This window comes from Bradysia coprophila, chromosome X (genome assembly GCF_014529535.1).
Source record: "Bradysia coprophila strain Holo2 chromosome X, BU_Bcop_v1, whole genome shotgun sequence".
NCBI classification, from domain to species: Eukaryota; Metazoa; Arthropoda; class Insecta; order Diptera; family Sciaridae; genus Bradysia; species Bradysia coprophila.
Genome location: NC_050737.1, coordinates 6,798,763 through 6,811,594, shown reverse-complemented (window position 1 = coordinate 6,811,594; position 12,832 = coordinate 6,798,763). Strand labels below are relative to the sequence as shown.

The 12,832-nt window shown below is 38.0% G+C and overlaps 2 protein-coding genes and 1 pseudogene across 2 annotated transcripts; 2 read left to right on the top strand and 1 right to left on the bottom strand.

Annotated features, from left to right (window-relative positions):
* The first annotated feature begins 1,739 nt into the window (after positions 1 to 1,739).
* Positions 1,740 to 3,096, top strand: LOC119085720 (mitochondrial import inner membrane translocase subunit Tim17-B). Its single transcript, XM_037196168.1, has 3 exons — positions 1,740 to 1,930; positions 2,027 to 2,374; positions 2,590 to 3,096. Exons 2-3 carry the CDS (start codon positions 2,053 to 2,055, stop codon positions 2,733 to 2,735), a joined length of 468 nt encoding a protein of 155 aa, XP_037052063.1. The 5' UTR covers positions 1,740 to 1,930; positions 2,027 to 2,052; the 3' UTR covers positions 2,736 to 3,096.
* Positions 3,097 to 3,980: 884 nt separating this feature from the next.
* On the bottom strand, positions 3,981 to 5,651 carry LOC119085717 (golgin-45). Its single transcript, XM_037196166.1, has 4 exons — positions 5,458 to 5,651; positions 4,737 to 5,386; positions 4,300 to 4,674; positions 3,981 to 4,238 (listed from the first exon to the last, which is right to left on the bottom strand). The coding sequence occupies exons 1-4, from the start codon at positions 5,483 to 5,485 to the stop codon at positions 4,095 to 4,097; spliced, it is 1,197 nt and encodes a 398-aa protein (XP_037052061.1). The 5' UTR covers positions 5,486 to 5,651; the 3' UTR covers positions 3,981 to 4,094.
* Positions 5,652 to 8,554: 2,903 nt separating this feature from the next.
* Positions 8,555 to 9,411, top strand: LOC119085683 (annotated as a pseudogene).
* Positions 9,412 to 12,832: the final 3,421 nt, after the last annotated feature.

Genomic DNA, 12,832 nt, shown 5'->3' with positions numbered 1-12,832 from the left:
TTTAGAAGAAATATTATAGATTTTTGTTAGACTCGTCTTATCTAATTACTAATTTCAAGAAAAGATCAGATGGCACTATTAAAAATGGAGTTCATCCCAATTGTGGATTTAAATGCTGAAACAAAAATCACGGTGCAGCATATTGTTACAAATTGGTACAAATTGTTGCAGAATTTCTTTTCAAAATCGCTATATTATTCAAGCTTTTTTACGGGTTCTTATATTCGAGTGTCATTTTATATAGAATCTGCATTATAAGCAATTCGGAAAGCTAATATTCTTTTCTTCCTGAAGTACCAAAACCGTCACATTCACTCACCAAATTTAGTACCGAAAGAGCAACATTCTCCCCTACTATTTTCTCTCAATTTTCATTCCCGCTTATGTCATTTTCGATCCTATCTTTATTCTTTCCCAAATGTGTCAAGTTGTTGTATGTACGCGAATGTAATGTTTTTAGTGTTTTGTGACAATGCATTCATAAGGATTGCTTTCAGCATTCATACGGACTGCTTTCGGCATTCATTCGGATGTCTTTCGGCATTCCTACAGATTGCTTATTTTTCGACATTTGTGAGAATACATGCACACGGAACGGACTTCTTTAGGCATTCATACGGATTACTTTCGGCATTAATATGGAATGCTTTTGCACCGGAATGTTGTTCAGTTTTGTTGTTATGTTTTGTTCGGAATGTGACTTTGGTACTCCAGAAAGAAAAATAGTATACAAACCACGGATCAAAAAGGTGTGTTTTAGACCCAGGTGGTGAAAACGTCCTTAGTCTCCGCTCCGCTTCGCGTCGCTCCATCCCTGGACGTTTTCACCACCTGGGTCTAAAACACACCTTTTTGATCCTTGGTATGTAACATACTATTTTTTTTACAGTTAAATAGTATTTTACATGCTACATGCGTCGAGAACCGTACTTCTCATGTTCCAAGCACTACTTTTGTGTTTATGGCCAGTTCTGAAAGAACAGGTTGAGACAACTCTGAGTTGATCACGAAGGCGGTGACACACAAATTGCGTCAATATTCTCCAGTACAAAATTACTGAAGGCTTTTTAACATTGCGACGGAAAATAGCGCAACGAACCATTCCAACAAAATCACACAACGTACAAGCAATCAAACAAAAATATAGAAAGATAAGAAGGGGAATAAGGTTCGAAAGAACTCGGGGTCCGGAAATAAAAATAAAAATATACACACGCCAGCATCTGGCTGTCTATCGACTTAATTAACGTGCTACAAATGAAAATCTTGAAACAAAATACTCCATTTCACTCAATATATTTACAACAAAAAGAAAGGGTAGCGCGGAAAACATCAAAACATCTTTCGTTTCCTACAAACGAATAAACAATTTCAATATGCTAAACATATCAAACAGAAAGCTGTTTCGAACTCCAAATACGATGACGGCCACAGAATGGCTTAGGACTATTCTTCGTCAGTTGTTTTCATCGTAACTGTTCACAAGACAGCGAACAACGCAATTTCAACTTAGTGATGCGCGTTGTTCCAGAAAAATTGGATAAGATTAGCATTACGGTAAAACACGGATTGGGCACTCACCAACGACGATGGGGAGAAATTACATACATTCCTGTCTCGTATATAAGCACCTCTTCCACTTCGTTTTTCTTTTTCAAATTTTCTTTACATCTTCTGGAACAACTTTTTTCACATCTATTACAATCTACACATGCGTAACTCTACTACATTTTGAAATTATTGCTCTTTTTGACATTCATTCTAGAGGAGATCGTGTGGTTATCTGTGAAATTTTTATTTCTTTTGATGCAATATTGAACCATTTAAATTGCATTTACAATTTGATGTAACATTATTGGCAATTTATTTGCAACACTGCTGAGAGATCGTACGCACATCCATTTGTTGTCAACACATCGTCAGCAGTGAGGTTAGTAGATTAAATATTGGAAAAAGTGATTTGACTCATTGCTTACACTTTGACATATTCTCGAACATCGAAACCGCACGTAACACTCCGTTTTAGCTTTATTCTCAGATACAGTAGAAACCATGGAAGAATATGCCAGAGAACCGTGCCCGTATCGCATTGTTGACGATTGCGGTGGTGCATTCGCAATGGGATGCATTGGTGGCGGAGTATTTCAAGCAATAAAAGGCTATCGTAATGCACCATCCGGCATCAGTCGGCGACTGGTGGGCAGTCTGACAGCTATCAAACAAAGATCACCGATCATTGCCGGCAATTTTGCTGTTTGGGGTGGCATGTTCAGCACAATTGATTGTACGTTGGTCCACTTCCGAAAGAAGGAAGATCCATGGAATTCCATAATTAGCGGTGCGGCCACTGGTGGAATTTTAGCCGCTCGAAATGGTAAGTGAAGGAACATTCGTTATTTTTGATAAGGTTATCAATGGGGTGATTGTAGTAATGTTGGAGTTCTTTTTTTTCGGAATACTTTTCGTTCGATGTTCTGACGAATGAATAAGTAGTTTCCGATAGTTCAGTAAAGACTTTAAAGATATGATAGCCAAATAAGATCGTCGTTAAATTCAACAATCACTAAAACAACAAAAAATATGTTGCAGGTGTCCCCGCAATGGCTGGAAGCGCAATTATCGGTGGTGTTCTGTTAGCCCTTATCGAAGGTGTCGGCATATTATTTACCCGCTTGTCAGCCGATCAATTTCGAAATCCATCACCTCCGACAGAGGATCCTCAGTCGCTGATGTAAAACACTCATCATCCGAACAAGTTTTGTTAGAAATTATTTTGTGTGAACGATGACCGAATGGAACGATTTTTTTTTTGTTTGTTTGCTTTTAGTGTGATGTAGTAGTTACAGAGCGCCGGAGGAGAATTTAGTTTGAAAAAGTGTATCTGATTTTTCATTGGCCGTGTATAGTGTAGAGATGATTGTAAGATGATCATGCACACGCGGTTGGACGGAGAGTGAACGATATGAAATAAAAAAAATTTAGTCAAAACTAGTAAACCAATTGTTTTACCGGTTTATGTTTTGAATTTACTCAAATTTTTATTTGCCATTCTCAATTGAAATTTCGGAATAAATTTTTAAACTTGTAAATACGGAAGACGGTCGGACTTTTTTTCATTTCGTCTTCGGCAGTATCCAACAAAATCAGTAATTCGTAAAAAAATCTGCGAACTAGCTGAACTGACGCAGAAATCGAGACGAGATCTACGATATGATAATGACATTTTAATTCCGTGGAAACAGATGATGTAATGTCATCTTGGTCAATCGTCAGTTCGATAGTTTTGATAGCGAAGTATGACAATAATAGTCAGAACGGTAAACGGGCTAAAATCTCTCAATTTGCTGCAAAGGCATCTATCGAAACCGCTTCCGATTTAGTAATTATTTGTTGGTGTTGTTCTTGATCTAAGCGATTCCCGAAGGGCCTTTTGCATTTTTGTTTGCAAATTTTCAATTTTTGGGCCTTTTACAAGTGAGTTATGTATAGCACCCGAAAGGCTTTTTAGAGTAACTGGATTCGTTTTAAGACATTTGCGCCCAAATGCGCTCGAAATATTTACTAAAGACTGAACTACCCATTTCAATTTGACTTCCATTCACAAACATTCGGTCGAGCCTTGCTAGTTTCAGTTGGACATGATTGTAATCTGTTCTGTGCCGGTTTATCGGGTTGTTGTTTCAACCAAGTGCTAGCAGTAATACATTGACCTCGAACACGGTTGTAGTGAAACGAATCCATCGAGGATGTTGTAGTTTATGTTTTTGAAAAGGGAACACTTCGTTCTGCAGGCATTGTTCACTGTAATGGCTTTTCATTCTTTACTCTATACTTGAGTTAGTAGAGCAACAGCCAAAATTCTTTGACCTTCGACTTTACCGTTGAACGGTGAACCGGTTGTATGTGATCCGTATTTTTCCAGACGAGATTTTGTTTCCACACAGTCCGACGGCGTCGTCAAATGATTAAAACCAATCGTGTAATATGGTTAACAATCCTCGATAAAATTTTATTGAAGTTTAGAGTCAATTCCTAGCCTACATTTTGTTACAAAAAATTTATTATTTTCACATTACCGCTCTGGACGCCCAATATCAATTTTTACTTTCTTCCGACGAATTGTAGGTAGTTTGATCCGACCGCGATTCTATTGGGCGAAACGACGAAAACGCTTGACCAACAACTGCCCTAAATGCATCGTCAGTGGCCATCAGTGGTTCATTGGAGATTTGCAGCGCCTAGAATTTTCATTTTCATTTCGATAAACTGTCGATGGTCAACTCTGTGAAATGAATTTACCTCAATTGCACTTTTCTCGGCCGGTGTCATTGGATCTAGGCCGGTAAGGTCAACTGCCACGGGCATACCAATCCCCGAATGCAATATCATTTGTTGCGAAATGGCCAAACATTCAGCAGAAACATCTAACACACTGCTGGATGGCAGATTCAGTGATTTGATCTGTGCTAGAAATTTCAAGTAGCCTAACGTTTCAGCGCTCATTTCACGCAACGTAGACATGGTTTCTAGCATTTGCCTGTTTGAATCCGACAAATTTTTGTTTTTCTGCATTAAACTCGCTTTCCAGCGAGCTAGTTCTTCGACCATTAAACTGCTAGCGAGGAATTTACTACGCCAAACCTCGCTCTGTCCGGCGAGATATTCGATTTGTTCCTGTCAATCAAAATTAGACATGACATTTCGTCCAACAAAATTTAGAATTCATTTGAGCTTACAGTGTGTGAAGATAGATTCATTGCTGAACTTAGTAACGCTCTGGCAAGCTGCAGTTTATCTTCGGTTAGCACATTGACTCGTGTCTGTAGATCCTCACCAACCGCTGCGACCAATAAATTTTTCAACTCAGCATTCACCTGCACTTGACTCTTCAGCTGCACAGCCAGGCTGTCACGTTCCTTTTTCAATTCCTCAAATTCCTTCGGCGTTATAATTGAATTGTTCGATGTGGCTTCGGTTGATTTTGGATTCAAATCGATTGCCTTCATATCGGACATATGTGCAACCAATGTGTTCAAATCTAAATTGTTGCGGTTTCGGATTTTCTTTGGATGTTTCAACGGTATGATGGGATTCACAGCACCTTTGTACGGCTCAAACGGTATAAATCGCGGCTCTTTCGTCTTCAGCGAAAATTGTTTGTTCGACACAATCAGACGTGGCACCAAATTGAATATTTTTCCTTTCGGTTTAATTGGTGGTAGTGGTGAGTGAGCATCTGTTGGTCGATACAAGATATTTTGACCTGGATTCGGATGAGCTGGTCTTGGATTTGATATCGTTCCAACAGACGTGCGAATGACTGTCTGACTTTCACTGGGTCGAGTCTCATTATTCTCCATGCCATCGCCAGGCCATCTAGTTCTAGCTAAAAGTTTTACGTAAATAAATTGAGATAAACATCTGCCGTTTATCATCGTCAAAATATTGCGTAAATACCGTTTTCGTCGCTCGTTGAACCACTCATTTTCAGGGGAAAAATAATACAACAGAACTCTAAAATTTAACTGTGGAGATTGTCTATCACAGGCAACATAATAAATGCTACATAGAAATTAAAAATGAAAACATTGCAAAATGAATTTCTGTAGAAAGTCAACCATTAAATAATGTCAAGCTGTAGTGCAGTGTTGACAGTATTGATGTCGTTTTTGTATTAAATTTCGAAATGTTTTCATTTTTTTTGGTTCGAATGGGTTTCTTCCATCGTACAGTAAAAACGAATTTTGACAGGCCGAAAACAACCGACCGTCATCCACAGAAGCAAACATAACCGCAACTTAAACAAATTTGTTCGTTAAAACTTCAAAGTGAGGTTGTGTTGGCTTCTCTGTGGATGACGATTGACATTTTGAACGACCTTGGAAGAAACCTATTAACCACGAAAGTTGACACAGCCGATTTCATCCACAGAGATTTCCTTTTGTATTTTTTGTTTTGGTCAATTACAAAGTTGAGGTTAAGTTATCTTCTGTGGATGAAATTTGACATTTCGAAATGACATTGGAACAAATCTATAGACTGTTGTGATCAGAGCGAGAAAACCGAAGACTAGTTATTATAACTTGCCCTGGGGTACTTGTCAAAGTATTTCCTTCTCTTTCAACGTGGTACGTTGAGATTCAATGGTCGTGTAAAATAACGGCGATGAGATGTTAAATGACATATTGTTTAGTGGCTTTTAGAATGCATATGCAGACGTTAAAACTGTAAGCAGATGAACTTGTCGGAATTCATACAGGATTTACCTTTTTCTATTATCATTCTCACATTCAAAATTGTTAAAGAACATTCCCTTCATCGAACGACAGTGAACTGTAATAAATTCTTTTTAAAATACAAAACACCCAGCGTCTAATGAACCTTGGTTGGAAGATGAATTGGGAAAACTGATTAAGTTAGAAAATGTGGAAGTCTTAATAAACAATATTAGAGAAAGTAATGGAGATTTGACAATTTCGTAGTAAGTGAACAAAGAATAGAGAATTTTTAGTGTATGCCCGCCTTTTTCTCACAAATGATCTCTGAAACCAAACAATTCAAATATAATACATTTAGATGTTAGAAATTATGTTTTTTTTTGTTATCCCACTGTACGAAAACGTCAAACAATTGAATTGCGTTGGCATGGCACTAAAAACTTGAAATGCGGCTTCGTGTTCGGTGAAAAGTTTAGAAAAATATTATATGATTTTTGTTTGACTCGTTCTTAATGCTAATTATAATTCAAGAAAAGATCAGGATGGCACTATTAAAATGGAGTTTCATCCCAATTGTGGATTTAATGCTGAAACAAAATACGTGGTGCAGCATATTGTTACAATTTGGATACAAATTGTTGCAGATTTCTTTTCAAAATCGCTTATATTATTCAAGCTTTTTTCGGGTTCTTATATTGGTGTCATTTATATAGATTCATGCATTATAAGCAATTCGGAAGTATTATTCTTTCTTCCTAAGTTACAAAACCGTCACATTCACTCACCAAGTTAGTAACCGAAAGAGCAACATTCTCACCTACATTTCTTCAATTTCATTCCGTTATCATATTTTCTCTATCTTTATTCTTTCCCAAATGTTGTCAAGTTGTTGTATGTACCGAATGTAATGTTTTTTAGTGTTTGTGACAATGCATCATAAGGATTGCTTTTAGCATTCATACGGACTGCTTTCCGCATTCATTCGGATGTCTTTCGATTTCTAAGATTGCTTATTTTTCGAATTTGTGGAATACATGCAACGAACGGACTTCTTTAGGCATTAATACGGATTACTTTTCGCATTAATATGGAAATGTTTCTGCACCGGAATGTTGTTCATGTTTTGTTGTTATGCTTTTGTTCGGAATCTTGACTTTGGTACTCCAGAAAGAAAAATAGTATTACAAACCACGGATCAAAAAGGTGTGTTTTAGACCAGGTGGTGAACAACGTCTTAGTCTCCGCTCCGCTTCGCGTCGCTCCATCCCTGGACCGTTTCACCACTGGGTCTAAAACACACCTTTTTGATCCTTGGTATGTAACATACTATTTTTTTTACAGTTAAAATAGTATTTACATGCTACATGCGTCGAGAACCGTACTTCTCATGTTCCAGCACTACTTGTTGTGTTATGGCCAGTTCTGAAAGAACAGGTTGAGAGACTCTGAGTTGATCACGAATGGCGGTGACCAACAAATTGCGTCAATATTCTCCAGTACAAAATTACTGAAGGCTTTTAACATTGCGACACGGAAAATAGCGCAACGAACCATTCCAACAAAATCACACAACGTACAAGCAATCAAACAAAAATATAGGAAAGATAAGAAGGGGGATAGTTCGAAAAAATCGGGGTCCGAAATAAAATAAAAATATACACACGCCAGCATCCTGGCTGTCTATCGACTTAATAACGTGCTACAAATGAAAATCTTGAAACAAAATACTCCATTTCACTCATATATTTATACAACAAAAAGACAAGGGTAGCGCGGGAAAACATCAAAACATCTTTTCGTTTCTACAAACGAATAAACAATTTCATTATGCTAAACCATATCAAACAGAAAAGCTGTTTCGAACTCCAATACGATGACGGCCACAGAATGGCTTAGGACTATTCTTCGTCAGTTGTTTTCATCGTAACTGTTCACAAGCAGGCGAACACGCAATTTCAACTTAGTTGATGCGCGTTGTTCCAGAAAATTGGATAAGATTAGCATTACGGTAAAACACGGATGGGCACTCACCACGGACGATGGGGAGATTACATACATATCCTGTCTCGTATATAAGCACCTCTTCCACTTCGTTTTTCTTTTTCAAATTTTCTTTACATCTTCTGGAACAACTTTTTTCAACTCTATTACAATCTACACCATGCGTAACATCGTAACTACAATTTTGAATTATTGCTCTTTTTCACTTCATTCTAGAGGAGATCGTGTGGTTATCTGTGAAATTTTATTTCTTATGATGCAATATTGAACCCATTTAATTGCATTTACAATTTATGTAACATTATTGGCAATTTATTTGGCAACACTGCTGAGAGATGTACGCACATCCATTTGTTGTCAACACATCGCTCAGCATGTCGAGGTTAGTTAGATTAAATATTGGAAAAAGTGATTTGACTCATTGCTTACACATTTGCATATTCTCGAACATCGAAACCGCCACGTAACACTCCGTTTTAGCTTTATTCTTCAGATACAGTAGAAACCATCTGAAGAATATGCCAAGAGACACCGTGCCCGGTATGCCATTGTTAGACGATTGCGGTGGTGCATTCGCCAAGGGGATGCATTGGTGGCGGAGATATTCAAGCAATAAAAGGCTATCGTAATGCACCATCCGCATCAGTCCGGCGACTGTGTGGGCCGATCTGACAGCTACTCACAAAGATCACGATCATATTGCCGCAATTTTGTGTTGGTGCGGTGCATGTTCAGCACAATTGATTGTACGTTGGTCACTCCGAAAGAAGGAAGATCCATGGAATTCCATAATTACGGTGCGGCACTGGTGGAATTTAGCCGCTCGAAATGGTAATGAAGAACATTCGTTATTTTTGATAAGGTTATCAATGGGGTGATTGTAGTAATGTTGGAGTTCTTTTTTTTCGGAATACTTTTCGTTCGATGTTACTGAAAAGAATTAAGTAGTTTCCGATAGTTCAGTAAAAGAACTTTAAGATATGATAAGCCAAATAAGATCGTCGTTAAATTCAACAATCACTAAAACAACAAAAAATATGTTGCAGGTGTCCCCGCAATGGCTGGAAGCGCAATTATCGGTATTCAGGTGTTTCTGTTAGCCTGTATCGAAGGTGTCGCATATTATATTACCCGCTTGTCAGCCGATCAATTGAAATCCATCACCTCCGACAAGAGGATCCTCAGTCGCTGATGTAAAACACTCATCATCCAACAAGTTTTGTTAGAAATTTTTTGTAGTAGAACGATGCGCGAATAAGGATACGATTTTTTTTTTGTTTGTTTGCTTTTATCGTGTGATGTAGTAGTTACAGAGCGCCGGAGGAGAATCTTAGTTTGAAAAGTGTATCTGATTTTTCATTTGGCCAGTGTATCATGTGTAAGATGATGATAAGATGATCATGCAACGCGTGGACGAAGAGTGAACGATATGAAATAAAAAAAATTTAGTCAAAACTGTAAACAATTTTTTACCGGTTTATGTTTTGGAATTTACTCAATTTTTATTTGCCATTCTCAATTGAAATTTCGGAATAAATTTTAAACTTGTAAAATACGGAAGACGGTTCGCGCTTTTTTTCAATTTTCGCTCCTTCGGCAGTATCCAACAAAATCATAATTCGTAAAAAAATCTGCGAACTAGCTGAAGCATGAACAATCGAGACGAACGATCTACGATATATGATAATGACATTATAATTCCGTGGAAACAGATGATGTTAAGTCCATCCTTGGTCAAATCGTCAGTTCGATAGTTTTGATAGCGAAGTATGACAAAATAAAATGTCAAGAACAGAGTAAAGGGCTAAAATCTCAATTTTGCGAAGAGACATCTATAGAAACGCTTCCGACTTAGTAATATTTGTTGGTGTTGTTCTTTGATCTAAGCGATTCCCGAAGGGCCTTTTGGCATTTTTGTTTGCAAATTTTCAATTTTTGGGCCTTTTACAAGTGAGTTATGGTATAGCACCGAAAGGCTTTTTAGGAGTAACTGGATTCGTTTAAGAATTTGCGCCCAAATCGCCGCATCGAAATATTTACTAAAGACTGAACTACCCATTTCCAATTACTTCCATTCACAAACATTCGTCGAGCCTTGCTTCCTTCAGTTGGACATGATTGTAATCTTTTCTGTGCCGGTTTATCGGGTTGTTGTTTCAACCAAGTGCTAGCAGTAATACATTGACCTCGAACACGGTTGTAGTGAAACGAAATCCATCGAGGATGTTGTGATTTATGTTTTGAAAAGGGAACACTTCGTTCTGCAGGGATTTGTCACTGTAATGGCTTTTCATTCTTACTCTTACTTGAGTTAGTAGAGCAACAGCCAAAATTCTTTGACCTTCGACTTTACCGTTGAACGAGTGAAACCGTTGTATGTGATCCGTATTTTCCAGACGAGATTTTGTTTCCACACAGTCGACGGCGTCGTCAAATGATTAAAACCAATCGTGTAATATGGTTAACAATCCTCGAATAAAATTTTATTGAAGTTTAGATCAATTCCTAGCCTACATTTGTTACAAAAAATTTATTATTTTCACATTACCGCTCTGGACGCACCAATATCAATTTTTACTTTCTTCCGACGAATTGTAAGGTAGTTTGATCGACCGCGATTACTTTGGGCGAAACGACGAAACGCTTGACCAACAACTGCCCTAAATGCATCGTCAGTGGCCATCAGTGGTTATTGGAGATTTGCAGCGCCTAGAATTTTCATTTTCATTTCGATAACTGTCGATGGTCAACTCTGTGAAATGAATTTACCTCAATTGCACTTTTCTCGGCCGGTGTCATTTGGATCTAGGCCGGTAAGTCAACTGCCATCGGGATACCAATCCCGATGCAATATCATTTGTTGCGAAATGGCAAACATTCAGCAGAAACATCTAACACACTGCTGGATGGAAGATTCAGTTGATTTGATCTGTGCTAGAAATTTTCAAGTAGCCCTAACGTTTCAGCGCTCATTTCACGCAACGTAGACATGGTTTCTAGCATTTGCCTGTTTGAATCCGACAAATTTTTTGTTTTTTCTGCCATTAAAACTCGCTTTCCAGCGAGCTAGTTCTTCGACCATTAAATGCTAGCGAGGAATTTACTACCGCCAAACCTCGCCTCTGTCCGGCGAGATATTCGATTTGTTCCTGTCAATCAAAATTAGACATGACATTTCGTCCAAACAAAATTTAGAATTCATTTGAGCTTACAGTGTGTGAAGATAGATTCATTGCTGAACTTAGTAACGCTCTGGCAAGCTGCAGTTTATCTTCGGTTAGACATTGACTCGTGTCTGTAGATCCTCACCAACCGCTGCGACCAATAAATTTTTCAACTCAGCATTCACCTGCACTTGACTCTTCAGCTGCACAGCCAGGCTGTCACGTTCCTTTTTCAATTCCTCAAATTCCTTCGGCGTTATAATTGAATTGTTCGATGTTGGCTTGGTTGATTTTGCATTCAAATCTAATTGACCTTCATATCGGACATATTGTGAACCATGTGTTCAAATCTAAAGTGTTGCGGTTTCGAATTTTTCTTTGGATTGTTTCAACGGTTATGATGGGATTCACAGCACCTTTGTACGGCTCAAACGGATAAAATCGCGGCTCTTTCGTCTTCAGCGAAATTGTTTGTTCGACACAATCAGACGCTGCACCAATTGAAATTTTTCCTTTCGGTTTAATTGGTGGTTAGTGGTGAGTGAGCATCTGTTGGTCGATACAAGATATTTTGACCTGGATTCGGATGAGCTGGTCCTTGGATTTGATATCGTTCCAACAGACGTGCGAATGACTGTCTGACTTTCACTGGTCGAGTCTCATTATTCTCCATGCCATCGCCAGGCCATCTAGTTCTAGCTAAAAGTTTTACGTAAAATAAATGAGATAAACATCTGCCGTTTATCATCGTCAAAATATTGCGTAAATACCGTTTTCGTCGCTACGTGAACACTCATTTTCAGGGGAAATAATTACAACAGAACTCTAAAATTTAACTGTGGAGATTTGTCTATCACAGGCAACATAAATAAATCGCTACATAGAAATTAAAAATGAAAACATTGCCAAAATGAATTCTTTGTAGAAAGTCAACCATTAAATAATGTCAAGCTGTAGTGCAGTGTTGACAGTATTGATGTCGTTTTTGTATTAAATTTCGAAATGTTTTCATTTTTTTTGGTTCGAATGGGTTTTCTTCCATCGTACAGTAAAAACGAATTTTTGACAGGCCGAAAAACAACCGACCGTATCACAAGAGCAAACATAACGCAACTTAAACAATTTGTTCGGTTAAAACTTCAAAGTGAGGTTGTGTTGGCTTCTCTGTGGATGACGATTGACATTTTGAACGACCTTGGAAGAAACCTAATTAACACGAAAGTTGACACAGCCGATTTCATCCACAGAGATTTCCTTTTGTATTTTTTGTTTGGTCAATTACAAAGTTGAGTTAAGTTATCTTCTGTGGATGAAATTTGACATTTCGAAATGACATTGGAACACAATCTATAGACTGTTTGTGATCGAGCGAGAAAACCGAAGACTAGTTATATATAACTTGCCCTGGGGTACTTGTCAAAGTATTTCCTTCTCTTTCAACGTGGTACG